The sequence below is a fragment of the Schistocerca serialis genome, chromosome 1 (assembly GCF_023864345.2).
Source record: "Schistocerca serialis cubense isolate TAMUIC-IGC-003099 chromosome 1, iqSchSeri2.2, whole genome shotgun sequence".
Classification (NCBI taxonomy): domain Eukaryota; kingdom Metazoa; phylum Arthropoda; class Insecta; order Orthoptera; family Acrididae; genus Schistocerca; species Schistocerca serialis.
In genome coordinates, this window is record NC_064638.1 from 280,081,455 (window position 1) to 280,101,748 (window position 20,294).

At 44.4% G+C, this 20,294-nt stretch overlaps 1 protein-coding gene across 5 annotated transcripts in view; it reads right to left on the minus strand.

Annotated features, from left to right (window-relative positions):
* Window positions 1-20,294, minus strand: part of LOC126468213 (titin homolog) — a 224,813-nt gene that overhangs the window by 15,408 nt on the left and 189,111 nt on the right. For all 5 annotated transcript variants that reach the window (XM_050096532.1, XM_050096531.1, XM_050096533.1 and 2 more), the window contains one exon: window positions 9,776-9,971. In XM_050096532.1, the coding sequence (XP_049952489.1) occupies window positions 9,776-9,971 (196 nt within the window). The remainder of the gene's footprint in view (window positions 1-9,775; window positions 9,972-20,294) is intronic.

Here is a 20,294-nt window from a genome sequence, read left to right on the forward strand (position 1 = left end):
TTTAATAGCATCCGATCAATTCAACAACGCGTTACAAGAGACAATACTCCTATTATCAGGTTGCCGATACTCAGTTTGTGGCGTGCAGTAAATAAAATAAAATAAAAAAAGCACGTCGGACTGTGTGTCTTTGTCATAGATAAAATATGCCGTCTCCAACTGTGCATGCGAAGAGTGTCCACTTGATGGTGTCTGAAGGTAGTTATGGGCTGCTATGACCGAGGTACCACTGTGCATTATCGGTTTGTGTTTAAAAAGATGGTATTTATTCGACCACTAGCAATTGCTGGCGTAGAATACTAAAAACTTACAATTCATTCTGGAGCTAGATGCAGGGGAGCACTGAGCCATTGACATTGCGGATTAAGGATATTGTGCGATTAGGTATTTGAAACTGAAAGGTAAACGAGCCCAGTGACGAAGTGATATTATTGGAATTTGTGTTTAACCATGATCGTTGGCAAGAAAAGGTGAGATGAAGAAGCCCCAGCACAGCGTAATTGAGGAACAGGTAATATTTGAAGACAAATGTTTATTTACAATAAAGGAGGCATGGACAAATTAATCTATACCCCAGTACAGCAAAAGTAAGGAAGAGGTACTATTTGACGACAAAGCTTTATTCACGACAAAGGAAGACATATATTAGACTAGTACAAAGGACTTTCAATAATTAAAACAATACTTTTTTTATTCTTAAAGCAAGTTCGTTTTATTCATAGTTTCAGGACATCGTGTTATTCCCCACTCTTCTGGCCTTAAAACCCTATTTTTCGACATAATTTCCGTTCAGTGCAACGGCTTTACGTCCCGTTACTCGTAGGGCCTGTATGCCTCCATGGTACCACTATCCTTCATTAGCGCAAACAGATGGAAGGTGCAAGATCAGAGCTTCTGGGTGGATGAGAAAGAACAATCCAATGGATCCAAGTTTCATAGCCAGTGACAATATCCGACAAAAAATTGCCGCGATCAGCTTCGTAACGCGCAAGCTATTCCACACAGAATGGTCCTTCTTTGCTTCTCTGCTCCCTATACTTCATGAAGTATAGGGGCAGAAGCGGAAATATTTCAAGATGTCCTCCAACAAACTCCACGATTTTTCAACTTAAATTTTCCGGAAATTTATGTCTCATTACTTATTAAAAACCTCTCGTACAAACATGAGGAATTCACGGACAAATTAAGGTACACTCCAAGACGGAAAAGTTAATAAATAAGAATCACTTCAAGACAACCTGATGGTAAAATACGATGATTGATATGTGGGATGACATATTCTAAGAGATTGTGGGGAAGTGACCCGTATGTGCATTTTTATGTTAACGATGTTTCGATACAATGTTGCAACTAAAGGAGGAAATTGTAATTAATGGATGTTTTTTATTGACTGTGAGATATTTACGTTGAGGGGGGATTAACTGAAACGTTAGCAGGAGAACGAGAGAAAACAGTGACTTTTCTTAACTTTTAATGTATTGGTACATGTATTTTTTCGTGCAGATGTATAGTGGGACCCACAGAAATCTGCGCTTATGCTTTATTTTAGAAGTTCAAGGATGACAGAGAGAAATGGAGACACAGTGAAGTAATAAGGAGATATCTGCAACAGTATCTCGGGATAAATTATTTAGTGGATGTAGAAGTATGATACCGTCAATGAGGATGACAAACAGCAACATAAGGACACTACCTGCAGTGAATCTTACCTAACTTACCACCGGCCGGGGTGGCCGAGCGGTTCTAGGCGCTACAGTCTGGAACCGCGCGACCGCTACGGTCGCAGGTTCGAATCCTGCCTCGGGCATGGATGTGTGTGATTTCCTTAGGTTAGTTAGGTTTAAGTAGTTCTAAGTTCTAGGGGACTGAAGACCTCAGAAGTTAAGTCCCATAGTGCTCAGAACCATTTGAACCAATTTGAACCTAACTTACCCAAAACTTAAACATGTTGTAAATATTAAATGATGAGTTGTTACGATCTTATGTTATACTGTTAATGGGATAATGGTCCAATCTAAAATTCAAACTGTAAATTCTATTTCTGTAAAAGTTTTATGTATTGATTAGAATCTATGATGAACATAAGTAACTTTTTAACTTTTGGGTAAACAAATCTATAAATTAGTGTTGTATTTCATTACGAAGTCCTATTATTCAATGTTTGAAGATTTTGGAATATTTAATATTAATGACGGTAGACTACATACGTCGGTTAAAACTTGTTTGAGGAAATGCGAGACAGGACGCAAGCGAGACATACGCGAAGACGACCACTGAGCGTGTTGGCTCTGTTGCTGTGCAGAGCGCTAACAAGAATTAGACGCTGTTGGCACAGCTGGAGCTACGGGACGAGCTACGAGTCTCCAGAATACATAGCTGGCCTCACTAATGCAGCCACAAGCGCGATCTTTTCTTCCGATCAGACATTCCACGCCACACGTGCACCTGTGCGCCCCCCCCCCCCCCCTGCCCCCGCCACCGAGATCCAGTTTACCTGCACCGCCCCTGACAGATGACAGACTGTTAGGCGCCGGTAGGGGCATGTCTCAAAGGAAAACTTAAAGGTAAGCCGCCCATTTTCTGTAGAAACCCACTCCCCTACTTGCCTATATGTCGAGAAATAAACACCTGCAGTCATGCAGCAAAAACACAGGGAACTTTTACTGATGAGCTGCTAATGAACACGTAGGGCCTTCAGTGGAACAATAATCATGTTTTGTTGTCCATGTGATGTGATGAACTTCTATTGTGTTACTGACAAGATTTTCATGGGCTCTGCATTGGGACAGTTTATACGCTGATTTCTGCCCATGAGACAAGATCTGCTGCCGTATTTTCGAACACTATTCCAGTCGATTCACCCAGAGTCTTTTGTAACCTTCCTGACAGGACATAATTTATGCGAGTGAGAGGTCATATACATTGAGCTGACAAGTCATGGGATACTTCCTATCTAAAACCCTCCTTTCGTGGGGTGTAGTGCAGCGACTCAACGTGGCAGGGACTGAACAAGTCGTTGGAAGTCACCTGAACAAATATCGAACTCTGTTGCCTCTATAGACATCTATACTCGCGAGAGTGTTGCCGGTGCTGGACTGTGTGCACGAGCTGACCTCTCTGTTATGTCCAATGAATGTACGATGGCATTCGTGTCGAGCGGTCTGATTGTCCAAATTCTTCACTGGAACTGTCCAGAATGTTTTTCAAATCAGTCGCGAACAGTTGTGCCCCGGTGACATGGCGCTCTGTCATCTATAACATGAAGTCCATCAATGGCTGCAAATAGTCTCCAGGTAGCCAAACATAACAATTTCTAGTCAATGATCAGTTCAGTTACACGAGGGAACTCAGTCTATTCCCTGCAGACACAATCCATACCATCATGGAATAGCATCATGGAGCCATCACCACCTTGCACAGTGCCTTGTTGACAACTTGGTTCCATGGGTTCGTGGGATCTGCGCCACACCCTACATTTCAGCAGGATAATGCACGACCGCATGTTGCAGGTCCTTACCAACTGAAGTCGGGATTCATCTGGCCAGGCCACCGTTTTCCAACCGATATTGTCACGAGGCCAGGAGAAGCGCTGCACGCGACGTTGTACTTAGCAAAGTCACTCGATTAGGTCGTGTGCTGCCAAAGCCGATTAACGTCAAATTTCGCCGCACTGCCCAGACGGATACGTTCGTCGTACGTCCCACATTGCTTTCTGCGGTTATTTCACGTAGTATTGCTGTGTGTTGGCAGTGACAATAGCCAGACGCTGGTGCTCTCGGTCGTTAAGTGAAGGCCGGCGGCCACTGCGTTGTTCGTGGTGAGAGGTGACGGCTGAAATATGGTATTCTCGCCATGCCCTTGCTATGACACTGTAAGAAACACTATCACCAATTTCATCTCGTGACATTCATGCGCAAGTGCTATTGTAGTAACGCCCCACCCCGATCACGCCACGGGAGGGTGCAAAACAGAAGCACTGAGAAAGCACAAACCCCTTTGCTGCTTCGAGTCCCATTCAAATTTCGACAAATGGTTTTACATGGTCCATAGTGGGCCACCTTATATACTAAGGTAAAAATTGGGCCCACACTACACTCCTAACCGAGCGAGATAGCGCAGTGGTTAGCACACTTGACTCGCATTCGGGAGGACGATGGTTCAATCCCGTCTCCGGCCATCGTGATTTAGGTTTTCCGTGATTTCCCTAAATCGTTTCAGGCAAATGCCGGGATGGTTCCTTTGAAAGGGCACGGCCGATTTCCTTCCCAATCCTTCCCTAACCCGAGCTTGCGCTCCGTCTCTAATGACCTCGTTGTTGACGGGACGTTAAACACTAACCACCACCACCACTACACTCCATGGGCGTCAGATGAAGTTGAATGGCGTTCCAAGCCCATGGTGTCCTCAGAGCGGGGTTTAAATGCACAGGGGGTGGTAACAGTGACGAACTTTGACAGGAGCGTCGTCTTGTTGCTCATCACAAGGCAGACTTTCGCTCTCGACGGCGAAATGTGTGGCAATCAACGCCCCAAGGGAAGGCGTGGTTTCATTGACGCTCTCTGCGCCACCTTCCGAGGCCTTTTCCTGTCGATTCTGAGCAGTGTTGAGTCTGAAATGTTTCCCCCACCCACTCGTAAGAAAACCATGTTATTTGAATGCTGTTCTGACCTCCATCGCAAGAAAGCAAAAGAAGGTGTTTGTGTGTTTGCATTCCTAAGAGATCAAACTGCTGAGGTCATCGGTCCCTAGACTTACACATTGATTAACTACCTTAAACTAACTTATGTCAACAACAACACCACACACACACACACACACACACACACACACACACACACACACACACACACACACACATGCCCGAGGGAGGACTCGAACCTCCAGCGGAAGGGGCCGCGCAGTCCGTGACATGGCGCCTCTAACCTCGCGGCCATTCCGCGCTTGAAGGGGTTTATTCGTTTATTCATATAGTTTACAATGACATTTTACGGCATATTTGAAGACTTCATATATAAAAGGTAAAATTTACACAAAATGTGCGTAATATAAACAAGCAAACAAACAATCTAGAGAAAATATTATAACTGAATATATAGGTCTCTTAACCATTCTACAGCTCTTTGTATCACCAAATGCAGCTCGCTGACTCTACAAGGAAATTTTCGTAGTACCCACTCTTCAATGACATGCTGCTTAGTTTGCACACGATGACCACAGTCACACACGTCGGGGCATCTTTGAACCCCCATTCATACAAACAGGTACCACATCTTCCATGCCCTGCATGGAATCGATTTAGGAGTGTCCGTAGTTTTCCGGGAAGACCAAATCCATTCACACGTTAGTTAGGGTCAGTTATAAGACGAGAATTAATCGGAGGAAACTTCTGGCAAACCTCTTTCCATTCTTGACGAACACCACACACAGGAGGCGCATCTTGCTTGGTCAGAGTGGATTTCTAGATTTGAGTCTTCTGGCAGGTGTATTGTGTAGTTGATTTTATAGAAATGGGTTCTGGTGAGTGAAACACTTTTCAAACTCTCGTATTACTGCTGCTTCTCGTCTTATTGATGGGGCTGCAACATTACGTAACGCCGCCAGTCATGGAAGTGGTGTAGATTTAGTAGTGCAAGTGATTATTCTCATTGCTTGATGCAATTTGACGTCAAGTATACGTACATACGCACTATTTCTTCATACTGGAGCACAGTATTCTGCCGTGAAGTAAACGAATGCCAATATACCAGTACGAAGAGTATCTGCATTTGCATCCCATTCTGACCCAGTACCAGTTCTGGTGTTCACTTTTTTTCTAAATGGTTCTTAAAGGTATAAAATGACCACCAACTATTTTGGGTATTGGTTGTGTTCCAGGAGGCGTTTTCGAAGACCACCACCAACTGGTGCTGCAACATAGTAAACGTGGTCACTACAACTTTAAATAAGGGTTTATATGTGGGTAAGAGGAAGTATGGCGACATTTCCAATCGTGTGACACGTCCATGAAACTTGGTGCTAATGTGACATCATTAACCCACCTTAAAGCTCACATGAATTTCTGAGCTATGGTCATTTTTCGCATTTTCCAGCATCTTGCTGTTTGAAGCCTCACTGAACACAAGGGCGTCGCGCTTTTGCACTGACACAGAGGAAGGTTGTAGGCACCTTTGAGCCAAGTATCAGACTTCCGCTTCGCAATGGGAGACACTTACGGGGCTTTGAAAAAGTAATCCTTTAATTTTGTTGGGCCTTGCAATTCGTACTATGCATTTCACGTAAAATTTGACGATTGCTTAAGTGATAAATGTCTTCTTAAATAGCACGGTGCAGCAAGTTCTTTGTCAGGAAGATTGTCCTGGTCTCTACGTCCTGAACAACTCTTGCTTGCCATAACTTTTAAATAAGGCGGTATATTACTATCAATTCTGGTGGCGCAAGAAGTGCACAAATTCTGTGTCAGACACGCATACTTCCTTCCAAGATGCGTTTCAAAAGCTTACATCCGCTATCAGTGGGTACAAGAGTATTTATTTTCCTCGATGCTTCACACTTACGCTCCATATATATTTGATGTTTCAACAAAAAGCACAGTGAAGATCGTTATGTATATACGTTAGTATAACTGAATATTACATATAAACACAACACATGGGATTAAACGTGATAGGGACTGTCAGCAGTCATCCTAGAAAATAGAAAAATATATTCAAGACTAATATTGGGTCGTTTTAATAAAAATTTTACACGCCACTCTATTCCCAACAATTTCACTTTCAATTCCAATTATGTAGTCTTATGTGCACCAAAATTTGGGTGAAACAGCATTCCAGAGTTGAGCTTATTTTTACATGGCACGCCCTTTTCACCATCATATGCTCCTCGATGTGCTAGGTGTGTCTCACTCTACAATATTATGCTCTCGGTAGTACGTTCACAAAGTTTTGTTCAGATTCTCCACACGTTTCCTAGTTAAGCAGTAGGTGTCTCAGCTGCATAGTATTTCTCCCCAGATATAAAGCCGTACGTGTACAAAGTTTGCTTCAGATTCCTTCGGTGATCCAAAATCATCGCCTATTTTTACGTGCAATCTCTTTCGTACCACCCACCACTCTCACAGTTGCTGGCGGTATCTAGCATCACAGTATTTTTTTTCCAAGCAGTAAACTGTATGAGTGTAAAGTTTCGTCGATTTACTTCTTAGGTTTCCGAACGCCCACCCCTACCCCCGGAAAATAGAGTGCTGCGCAGATACTGCTACCGCTCAAGACGTAACACTCATTTTACTTCTTAACCGGTTCAAGAGTACAAACGAGGTTTTCGGCGAATGGTAATATGTACACTGATCAACGAAAGAGATGAGCAGATATGCAAGAGATCACCATGTATCCTACTTTACAGAGCAGACGACCCCCACGTTCTGTGAAGAGTCGTGGACGTCAAACCATTCTGCGCTTAGTGGTAGTTTCACTGCCTTTCTATCCGTAGATGCTCACGACAGTAGCATGTGAACATCCGAAAAGCTTCGCTGTGTTCGAGATACTCGTTCACAGCCTTAGCATAATAATAATATGCGCTTTGTCAAAGTTGCTTATCTCAGTGGATTTCCCCATTTGCAGACCGTGTCTTCGCTATGGTGATGTCTCGTCGGTGTCTGCTCTGCTTGCATGTTTCTATTACCGTTTCAGATGTCCGAAAAGCCACCACGCGGCATCCAACGTCGTGGTGAGCAGTGGCCATAATGTTCTGACTGATCAGTTTAGAGGGAACATAATTACATCATATCTTGTACAGACCGAGATATTGATGCAAATATGGTTTTTTAAATGCAGTAACACACATTCTTAAGGGCAATGGAAAACTTGTCAACAGATAGGCTTAGTGATATAACATTTCTTGTTGTTGCTGTAAAAACGTTTGGACTTCTTGTTGTTGCTGTAAAAACGTTTTGCAAAGTATCCGAGAAACATCCTCATACTAAAAGAAAATTCTACCGGGATTGGCTATTTCGGTGTAAATACAACGAGTGGGGATCTCTTGCCAGGATCTGTTGTTATATGCAGCAGGGAGATTTGTTTTCTCCTAGCCCACATGACAAAGATACAGGATCAACTACCTAAGTTTTAGAAAATTTGGAAATGTGTGGTAAGGTCTTATGGGACCAAACTCCTGAGGTCATCGGTCCCTAAGCCTACACACTACATAATCTAACTTAAACTAACTTAAGCTAAGGGCAATACACACACCCATGCCCGAGGGAGGACTCGAACCTACGACGGGGGAAGCCGCACGGACCGTGACAAGGCGCCCCAGACTGCGCGGCTACGAGTTTTGTAAATAGAAGTATCTGCTGACTTTCAACATATTGGATGGCGCTATGGGAAACTTCTTCAACCGTATGTACGACATCGTGTTTAAGTGAATAGCTTTTGTGGAAACAAGTATACACGCAGAAGGCTTTTTACAGTGACCGAGCCTGGCATGAGAGCGCCACTTGGCGGTGTTTACACGGTAATAGCCATTTGCGGCCACCTTGATTTGCAGTTTTTCCGGTCTCGGAAACTGACATACGGGCGGGAGAACGGTGTGCTGACCACATGACCCTCCATATCCGTATCCAGTGACGCCTATGGGCTGAGGATGACACGGCGGCCGGTCGCTACCGTTAGGCCTTCACGGCCTGTTCGGGAGGAGTTTAGTTTAGTTTTTAGTTTTATGATTTGCAGTTTTAGACATTTCTCGGGTATTTTTTCGAAGAGTATCGACAACACTATAAATAAAATTTGTGTCACTCTACTCAACTGTTCTAGATATTTAGAAAGACATTAATAAAAAGAATTCTATTTTTACTAAACACTAGCTTCTGTATCTCAGTTGATATGATAGATGAGACGGTTAACAGCACAAGAAAAGAAAACTTTATTTTAGACTGTTAAACCGATTATGAAATAAAAGGGCTGTTACGTCTTATGCAAGTCTGTATATACACAGTGTGTCTCAGTTCCGTTAAGAAAGTGGCTATGAAAAATAAAAGTCATAGATTATTTTCACTAAATTCAAAACAATCTCCCCCGGAATCAATACACAGCTGAAATCATTTTAAAAATGTTTTGAAACAGTCACTCTAGTCCTTTCTTGGAGTTGCATTTAGTACTGGAGCACAATTTTCTTGCACGTCCTTAAGTGCACCATAACAGTGTCCTACCATTCCCAACTTCAATTTGGGGAACAAACAGAAGTCAGCTGTGGCGAAATCCAGTGAATACGGTGGGTTATCCAAGAACATGATCCGTTTAGTGGCCGAAAACTCGCATATAATCTTCGCTGCGTGAGCTGCATGGCTCGCGTGGAGGAGTAACCAGGAACCTGACTCTCGGTATTCGAGTCGAATTCGATGAATTCTCCGGTACAAATGATGGAGGACTCAAAAAACTAGACCTTGCCTAACTGCTCCACCGCTATTTTCGGGCAAGTGTCAGACTCATACTGTTACATTCCAGGCCAGGATGACCTTCCACGCAGCTGTTTCTCAAAGTTCAAGGATGGTAACGCAGCAGCTCGCCACGAGATATCATGGCAGTTCGGAATTTGACGTAAGCAGTCCTAGCGCGACTGGGACACACCGTGTGTTGTCACTACACTGTCAGGATTGAGTTGCCGCTCGACTAAAGAATGTACCAGGATAGTTCATCGTTCACCCGCCTGATGTACGGAGGAGGAAATGACGTTACACAAAGAATAAAAAGGAAAAATGCTGTAATGTGTTGTGCGAACCCACCTGACGAGGGCGAAGACCCACTTGTTTACGGGCACGGTGCGCAGCCGGCCCTCCCTGAGCGCCTTCAGGTTCTTGGCCTTGGCCATCATGCGGTACACCCTCCAGTGGCTGCCCGCCTCCTCCAGCTGTTTCTCCAGGTTCAGCACTCTGTGGTCTTTGCTCACCGGCAGCCACGTGTCGACGCTCGTAGAGAAGCCTGCACATGAGAGCACGTGGGTCTAGGTTCAACAGTTTTTTTTTTTACTTTATTGTTATTTTGACAATTGAACAATCAGGTAGGCTGGCAGCAGCACAATACGCCGCTCTTCAGCCGAGGAGAGTACAAAGAGATAAACAGAGAAGAGACATCACTTAGAAAAACGGTGGGAAAAAACAGTAGACACATGAACATAAAAACACAAGAAGCCGTTCACACTCGATGACAATCCACACTACGAACTGTGGACACGACGCACAAACACTGAAGAATACGATGGCACTGGTGAACAATGGAGTGTGACGGTGAACACTGAACAATAAACATGACGGCACACACGATACATCGATGGCGGTGATCTCCGGCGTGCGAATGTCCACTGAGCGTGTGCGAGTCCGGGGACCTGCCAAGAGGGGAACAGGGGTGAGGTGGGGGAGAGGGGAGAAAAAAAAGGATTCCAGTGGCTTAGGAGACGGGGGCAGGAGGAGAGGGACAGGGGAGGGGAGGCCCAGGGGAGGAGGGGGGAGAAAAGGAGGAGGGAGGGAAAAGGGAGAGAAGGGAGGGAGGGAGCCCAGAGGTGTAAGTACAGGAGGAGGGCGGGAGGATCAAAGTTGGTAGGAGGGGTAGATGGAGGGGAGGAGGGCATCGTCAGGGAGAGGGAGCTGGCGGAAGCCACCTTGGGAGAGGGTAAGGAGGGTGGAGAGATAGAGACCGGGCGGGACATGGGAATACAGGCGCGGCAGCGGGCGGGGATGGGAGAGGATCGGGGATACGAGCGGGTGAGGAGGATCAAGTTTACAGGAGGTGTACAGTATCTGTATCCTTTCAAGGAAAAGGAGGAGGTGGGGGAAGGGGATGAGATCATACAGGATCCGCGTGGGGAAGGGGAGACGGATGCGATAGGCGAGGCGGAGAGCATGGCGTTCAAGGATTTGGAGGGAGTCATAAAAGGTAGGGGGAGCGGAGATCCATGCTGGATGGGCATAACAAAGGATAGGGCGGATGAGGGATTTATAGGTGTGGAGGATGGTGGAGGGGTCCAGACCCCACGTACGGCCGGAAAGGAGCTTGAGGAGACGAAGTCAGGAACGTGCCTTGGCTTGGATTGTCTGGAGATGGGGAGTCCAGGAGAGGCGACGGTCGAGGGTGACGCCAAGGTACTTAATTGTGGGAGTGAGGGCGATGGGACGGCCATAGATGGTGAGATAGAAATCAAGGAGGCGAAAGGAAGGGGTGGTTTTGCCTACAATGATCGCCTGGGTTTTGGTAGGTTCAACAGCTGGTTCTCAGAAATCTTTGTATGGGGCACAGTTTTAGTGACTGGGAATAATTTACGAATGGAGGCATGCAAGGTATAATTTTGGGTCTACTTCTACAGGGTGGTTCATTCATCGTGACCGGGCCAAATATCTCACGAAATAAGCGTCAAACGAAAAAACTACAAAGTCGAAACTTATCTAGTTTGAAGGGGGAAACCAGATAGCGCTATGGTTGGCCCGCTAGATGGCGCTGCCATAGGTCAAACGGATATCAACTGCGTTTTTTTCAATAGGAACCCACAGTTTTATTACATATTATTGTAGTACATAAAGAAGTACGAATGTTCCTGTTGGACCACTTTTTTCGCGTTGTGATAGATGGCGCTATATTAGTAACAAACATATGGCTCACAATTTTAGACGAACAGATGGTAACAGGTAGATTTTTAAATTAAAAAACAGAACATTGGTACGTTTGAACATTTTATTTCGGTTGTTCCAATGTGATAGATGTACCTTTGTGAAGTTATCATTTCTGAGAACGCATGCTGTTACAGCGTGATTACCTGTAAATGCCACATTAATGCAACAAATGCTCAAAATGATGCCCGTCAACCTCAATGCATTTGGCAGTACGTGTAGTGACATTCCTCTCAACAGCGAGTAGTTCGCCGTCCGTAATGTTCGCACATGTATTGACTGCGCTGACGCATGTTGTCAGGCGTTGTCGGTGGATCACGATAGCAAATATACTTCAACTTTCCCCACAGAAAGAAATCCGGGGACGTCAAATCCAATGAACCTGCGGGCCATGGTATGGTGCATCGACGGCCAATCCACCTGTCATGAAATATGCTATTCAATATCGCTTCAACCGCACGCGAGCTATGTGCCGGACATCCATCATGTTGGAAGTACATCGCCATTCTGTCATGCAGTGAAACATCTTGTAGTAACATCGGTAGAACATTACGTAGGAAATCAGCGTACATTGCACCATTTAGATTGCCATCGATAAAAAGGGGGCCAATTATCCTTCCTCCCATAATGAGGCACCATACATTAACCCGACAAGGTCGCTGATGTTCCACTTGTCGCAGCCATCGTAGATTTTCCGTTACCCAACAGTGCATATTATGCCGGTTTACGTTACCACTGTTGGTCAATGATTCTTCGTCGCTAAATAGAACGCGTGCAAAAAATCTGTCATCGTCCCGTAATTTCTCTTGTGCCCAGTGCAGAACTGTACACGACTTTCAAAGTCGTTGCCATGCAATTCCCGGTGCATAGAAATATGGTACAGGTGCAATCGATGTTGATGTAGCATTCCCAACACCGACGTTTTTGAGATTCCCGATTCTCGCGCAGTTTGTCTGCTACTGATGTGCGGATTAGCCGCGACAGCAGCTAAAACACCTACTTGTGCATCATCATTTGTTGCAGGTCGTGGTTGACGTTTCACATGTGGCTTTCCTTAAATAACGTAACTATCCGGCGAACGGTCCGGACACTTGGAAGATGTCGTCCAGGATATCGAGCAGCATACATGGCACACGCCCGTTGGATATTTTGATCACAATAGCCATACATCAACACGATATCGACCTTTTCCGCAATTGGTAAACGGTCCATTATAACACGGGTAATGTATCACGAAGCAGATACCGTTCGCTCTGGTAGAATGTTACGTGATACTACGTACGTATACATTTGTGACTATTACAGCGCCATCTGTCACAAAGCGAAAAAAGTGGTCCAACTAAAACTTTCATATTTCCTTACGTACTACACGAATATGTAATAAAAATGGGAATTTCTATTTAAAAAAAACGCTGTTGATATCCGTTTAACCCATGGCAGCGCCATCTAGCGGGGCAACCATAGCGCCATCTGGTTTCCCCCTTCAAGCTAGACGAGTTTCGTTCTTTCTTGTTTTTTTCGTTTGATGCTTGTTTCGTGAGATATTTGGCCCGGTCACTATCAATGGACCACCCTGTATACGTCAACGAAGTTCCACTTTACGCAATTGCTCCTTTTCGCAGGGGACACAAATTGTTGACAACATTTTACCAAGAATTAATGAATAGTTCTCTGAAAGTAGAGCCTCACTTAATTACAATAATTAAAAAATTATATAAAATAACACAAATGTGCTATATGCTCTTCTGTACACGAAGGAGGATAACACAAACAACTAATTATGCTCATTTTGGTAACTACACGGGTATTAACACCAGGAAATGTTGGAGGAAACTCTTTTTAACTCGCCGCATGAATATGCCTTGGTGATAAACTGTTTCTAGACAATTACCGCAGCACACCATTCTATTTTACGCATTTGAAACATACGACAAAACTACACTGCTGGCCATTAAAATTGCTAAACCACGAAGATGACGTGCTACAGACGCGAAATTTGACCGACAGGAAGAAGATGCTGTGATATGCAAATCATTAGCTTTTCAGAGCATTCACACAAGGTTAGCGCCGGTGGCGACATCTACAACGTGCTGACATGAGGAAAGTTTCCAACCGATTTCTCATACACAACAGCAGTTGACCGACGTTGCCTGGTGAAACGTTGTTGTGATGCCTCGTGTAAGGAGGAGAAATGCGCACCATCACGTTTCCGACTTTGATAAAGGTCGGATTGTAGCCTATCGCGATTGCCGTTTATCGTATGGCGACATTGCTGCTCGCGTTGGTCGAGATCCAATGACTGTTAGTAGAGTATGGAATCGGTGGGTTCAGGAGGATAATACGGAACGCCGTGCTGGATCCCAACGGCCTCGAGTCACTAGCAGTCGAGATGACAGGCATCTTATCCGCATGGCTGTAACGGATCGTGCAGCCCACGTCTCGATCCCTGAGTCAACAGATGGGGAAGTTTGCAAGACAACAACCATCTGCACGAACAGTTCGACGACGTTTGCAGCAGCTTGGACTATCAGCTCGGAGACCATGGCTGAGGTTACCCTTGACGCTGCATCAGAGATAGGAGCGTGTGCGACGGTGTACTCAACGACGAACGTGGGAGAACGAATGGCATAACGTCATTTTCTCGGGTGAATCCAGGTTCTGTTTACAGCTTCATGATGGTCGCATCCGTGTTTGGCGACATCGCGGTGAACGCACATTGGAAGCGTGTATTCGTCATCGCCATACTAGCGTATCACCCGGCGTGATGGTATGAGGTGCCATTGGTTACGCGTTGCTGTCACCTCTTGTTCGCATTGGCGGCACTTTGAACAGTGGACGTTACATTTCAGATGTGTCACGACCCGTGGCTCTACCCTTCATTCGATCACTGCGAAACCCTACACTTCAGCAGGATAATGCACGACCGCATGTTGCAGGTCCTGTACGGGCCTTTCTGGACACAGAAAATGTTCGACTGCTGCCCTTGCCAGCACATTCTCCAGATCTCTCACCAGTTGAAAACGGCTGGTCAATAGTGGCCGAGCAACTGGCACGTCGCAATACGCCAGTCACTACTCCCCATGAACTGTGGTATGGTCTTGAAGCTGCATGGGCAGCTGTACCTGTACACTCCATCCAAGCTCCGTTTGGGTCAATGCCCAGGCGTATCAAGGCTGTTATTACGGCCAGAGGTGGTTGCTCTGGGTACTGATTTCTCAGGATCTATGCATCCAAATTGCGTGAAAATGTAATCACATGTCAGTTCAAGTATAATATATTTATCCAATGAATACCCGTTTATCATCTGCATTTTTTCTTGGTGCAGCAATTTTAATGGCCAGTAGTGTACTGTGAAGAACACTATGAAAGAAATATTACTTATGTCAAGGTATTACCTTGATTGAGAGGAAAAAAGTCATAAGAAGGGTTCTGCTAATTCACTACGTGCCCCGTATGACTTCGAAGTGTTGGCGTATGTCGCGAGTGTCGACACGGTACCTGAGCAATCCGTTACAGACAGCTGTGAAGTGAACACGGCAGCTTGTCACAAGTTAACAGACACTGAACAAGACGCACGTGTTACAGCGTATCGGAAATTACACACGAATTCGGGATTCCATCGTCAACAACAGCTGGGGTTGACAATCAGTATTGCAGAGGCAATGCGACACAGGACGACAGCAAGTATTTCGCGAACGGAGCAATGTGGGGCAACAGACAATATACTGTTAGCCAGATCGCCGTGTATTGCTATATAGGACTGCAGGAAGCCGTTTCTAGTAGAACTATCAGGAGGTAAAACCACCGCACACGCTTCAACAGGTGAATACCGAAATCATAAGCAGTGCGCTTCCCCAACTTTAGTCATTCAGTGGTATAAATAAACAAAAATAAAGCTCTGTAACTCTGGGGAACCCAAAACGTTTTCTATAATCGTCCCAATTTCACAACAGCCAATAACTGAAAACGACTGTACGTTTTTATAGTGGCAGTTATGAATATGTCGTCTGTTAACGATTCGCTATAGACAGCTTTACGCCTCAGATGAGATGACCCTACTGTTGGTGGTGTCACAACACCGCCATTTAATCGTCCACGCCTACCTTCGCCAACAGAGACGAAGTCTGCTGTCGCCGCATTATTAGTCAGACTCTGGGTTCAAAGCGCCATCATTTATCTTGATAGCAGTCAGTTTTATTTTGAGACTTACATGTTGCTGCTGGTCCTCAGATGGGATCTTCTTGCAGCAGTCAGTGATGTAACGATTGGTTTCGAATTCATGCTTCCGATTATCAAAAAATATTATATTAGAAACATCACGGACCTCTTAGTGGAACAACCGGGAAGTACGATCAGATGCAAAAGAGCCATTAACCAATAGCTAACACTTTAAATCTTAGTTAGATGGACACTAATAAGAGTGTGCTGAGGCGTTGAGATCTCTGTGTAACAAGAAAAAGAGAAGTAATGTATGAAGGTATCTAGTTTCCAAGTAAGAAAAAAGGAAGAAAGTGTAAGTGATATCAAGAATTCCATGTGATAAAGAAAGACTAAACTATAACATCTGAAGTTGACAGTGACTGTAACACTTTTGATGTAACTAATAAACTGCGATTTATTATCGGGAGAGACTTTGGTTTTTTTTTTTTTTTTTTTTTTTTTTACATTTGAGTCTTGCCTACTGGTTACCTATTTAATTATTAGTTGTTATATAGGGATACAGTATAATTTGCAACTGTTACCTTGTACCTCACAACGCATAGGAATCGACAATGGAGCACTCTCTAATACGACAGTTTTATCATGGTAAGAAACTTCCATGATGAACAGTCGACCACTTTAATGAGAATCAACAAAGGACATTAAGGTTGGATATCCATTTTGTTAATGATATGGAACTTAGCATAAAGCTAAGACGATGTACTGTGTAGCCAATAAACTTTGCTCTTCAAGAAGAAATAGTTTCCAGCAAACTACAATGAATATATTGTGTTTAATATTTGCGTGATAATAATACACTCCTGGAAATGGAAAAAAGAACACATTGACACCGGTGTGTCAGACCCACCATACTTGCTCCGGACACTGCGAGAGGGCTGTGCAAGCAATGATCACACGCACGGCACAGCGGACACACCAGGAACCGCGGTGTTGGCCGTCGAATGGCGCTAGCTGCACAGCATTTGTGCACCGCCGCCGTCAGTGTCAGCCAGTTTGCCGTGGCATACGGAGCTCCATCGCAGTCTTTAACACTGGTAGCATGCCGCGACAGCGTGGACGTGAACCGTATGTGCAGTTGACGGACTTTGAGCGAGGGCGTATAGTGGGCATGCGGGAGGCCGGGTGGACGTACCGCCGAATTGCTCAACACGTGGGGCGTGAGGTCTCCACAGTACATCGATGTTGTCGCCAGTGGTCGGCGGAAGGTGCACGTGCCCGTCGACCTGGGACCGGACCGCAGCGACGCACGGATGCACGCCAAGACCGTAGGATCCTACGCAGTGCCGTAGGGGACCGCACCGCCACTTCCCAGCAAATTAGGGACACTGTTGCTCCTGGGGTATCGGCGAGGACCATTCGCAACCGTCTCCATGAAGCTGGGCTACGGTCCCGCACACCGTTAGGCCGTCTTCCGCTCACGCCCCAACATCGTGCAGCCCGCCTCCAGTGGTGTCGCGACAGGCGTGAATGGAGGGACGAATGGAGACGTGTCGTCTTCAGCGATGAGAGTCGCTTCTGCCTTGGTGCCAATGATGGTCGTATGCGTGTTTGGCGCCGTGCAGGTGAGCGCCACAATCAGGACTGCATACGACCGAGGCACACAGGGCCAACACCCGGCATCATGGTGTGGGGAGCGATCTCCTACACTGGCCGTACACCACTGGTGATTGTCGAGGGGACACTGAATAGTGCACGGTACATCCAAACCGTCATCGAACCCATCGTTCTACCATTCCTAGACCGGCAAGGAAACTTGCTGTTCCAACAGGACAATGCACTTCCGCAAGTATCCCGTGCCACCCAACGTGCTCTAGGAGGTGTAAGTCAACTACCCTGGCCAGCAAGATCTCCGGATCTGTCCCGCATTGAGCATGTTTGGGACTGGATGAAGCGTCGTCTCACGCGGTCTGCACGTCCAGCACGAACGCTGGTCCAACTGAGGCGCCAGGTGGAAATGGCATGGCAAGCCGTTCCACAGGACTACATCCAGCATCTCTACGATCGTCTCCATGGGAGAATAGCAGCCTGCATTGCTGCGAAAGGTGGATATACACTGTACTAGTGCCGACATTGTGCATGCTCTGTTGCCTGTGTCTATGTGCCTGTGGTTCTGTCAGTGTGATCATGTGATGTATCTGACCCCAGGAATGTGTCAATAAAGTTTCCCCTTCCTGGGACAATGAATTCACGGTGTTCTTATTTCAATTTCCAGGAGTGTATGTACCTTTCATTAAACCAAAGTGCATCACTGAAGTTATACAACATCAAGCTGAAGCCACACATGGTCATAAGTAAATGCCAGTTGTGGCAATGTTATAAATTGTTGAACTGAATGAGAGAAGGGGTCTCATTTACGATTTAGTGATGGGTATAAGATTGACAAGGATTTTAGAGCATAATTGGATCTTATAAACTCACTTGCAAGGGCAATATGACAGAGGGCCAGAGTATCCTCAACTAGGCCAGAAGTGGCTGATACCACCTAACTGTTGGTAGAAAGCCTACATAGCCCCTGATTAAGCTTGTAACATGAATGGAATACTCATAAAAATCTTTCAATGCAACAGATTCTTAAATAACACTATTTCACTCAAATGACAATAAATCGAAGACATAAAGAAACAAAATCCCAAGATAATAAATAGAAGCAAGAGCTATTCTGTATTAGTGTGCAATTCATTTTCTTTGAAATAATGTTAAGAGACAGATCTAGTAAACAACGTATTATTATCAAGAATAGTATTTACATCAGATAATGGACATCAGACAGTGGACATTAAATCAAAATGATTTACTTAAAAGGAGAAAACTAAAATATGTCATAGTTACGAAAAGGTAATCACTTGTGTGAAACAAACTGCAGGTTGTTGTAAAATCAGATTTCACTTCATTCATGAAATGTTGAACAAATATAACACATTTTTAGTCAGTGTTAAATATCAGCAGATAGTTACATAAACCGTAAGAGATTAACAGTACCTTAATAAGATTAAGTTAAACCCAAAAGGTATATGGCATTGTGAATATACTTAATGACAAATGTCAAGAGTGTGCTTGTTTCAGTCATTTGTTCTAAAGTCATGCTATATATATTTGTTGTATAACCCAGCTTATGCTAAGCTAATAGTTGGACGCAAAATATATAATTTGATCACGGTATTAAAATAAAAAACGATGCATAGTGCATTACTTATTAAGTTCTACATAAATGAGGAAACTAATGTGGACAGTTTTAAGAGTTGTGAAATTTATGGAACACAAATGGTTCTTAATCTAATGAAAAATAAATACTTAAGACTTCTGGAAAGCTCAAATTCGATTAGGGTTGATTGTGCATAGTTAATAACGAATTTTTGAGATCATATATCGTGAAGCTGGTTGCTGAGATTTGTAGTGATATAGAATTTGTGTTCTACCATCAAAGACATTGCCACTCGTGATATTTTGTAAGGTATGATGCACAGTGCTTTTTATAATAAAAGTAGGTACTGATTTTATCAAATGATAGTTATTTAATGAAAACTACGATGTTTCCGTTTGCTTTTTTGCTGCATTTATGTTGCGGAGGACTGGTGAGCATCGAAGGTTGCGATTCATGTGGTACAGGAATTTCACGTCGTCATATTCAGTATTTACCTGGTCAACGACCATCCATTGCAACAAAAACTCAGGCTGTACCCAGTGAAATTTATTGTGAAGATAAAAAATAATCGTTGCGTTACACGTATTCCCTGAAGTACGTAATAAGAAGTTTATTTTCAAATGTGTTTGTATGATCAACTAACGACGTACAATGAGAGGAGTATACAGGGTATACAGGGTGATTACGTGATGATGTTACTAACTTTCAGGGATGATGGAGAAGGGACAATGTATCAATTTGAGGTGAGGGACCCTGCTCCAGAAATGATCGTTCCGAAAGTTATAAGCAAAAATCGTTCTGATGTCTCTGTTAATGTACCTACCGCAAGTTCTTTGCTTGTCATATTTTGAGGAGGAGGTGGTATGGACCAAAACAAGAAAACATCGTCTGGTAAAGATGGGATCTAAAATGCAGTCATTCAGAGCTATGAGCACTTGCTCAGTAGAAGAGATACGTTTCAGAGTAAGTAAAGTTGAAGAAATGCTCAGATCTGTTAAGGAATTCATTTTAGAGCTCATGTTTGCCAAACATTTTTTTCTTGTTTTTATGTATACTACCCTTTCTGAAAGTTGCCTACCTTACAGTCTTAGAGACAACAGTACTGGTACATGTAATCCACTGTTAGAGATCACAGAACGATTCGACTCGATCATTTCCAGAGCAGGGTCCTTACTTCAAATTGATATACAGTATTTACTCTTCTCATTATTCCTTAAAGTCTGTAACATCATCACGGAATCGCCTCGTACAAATGGGGATAACTACAAAAAGTGGGAAGGG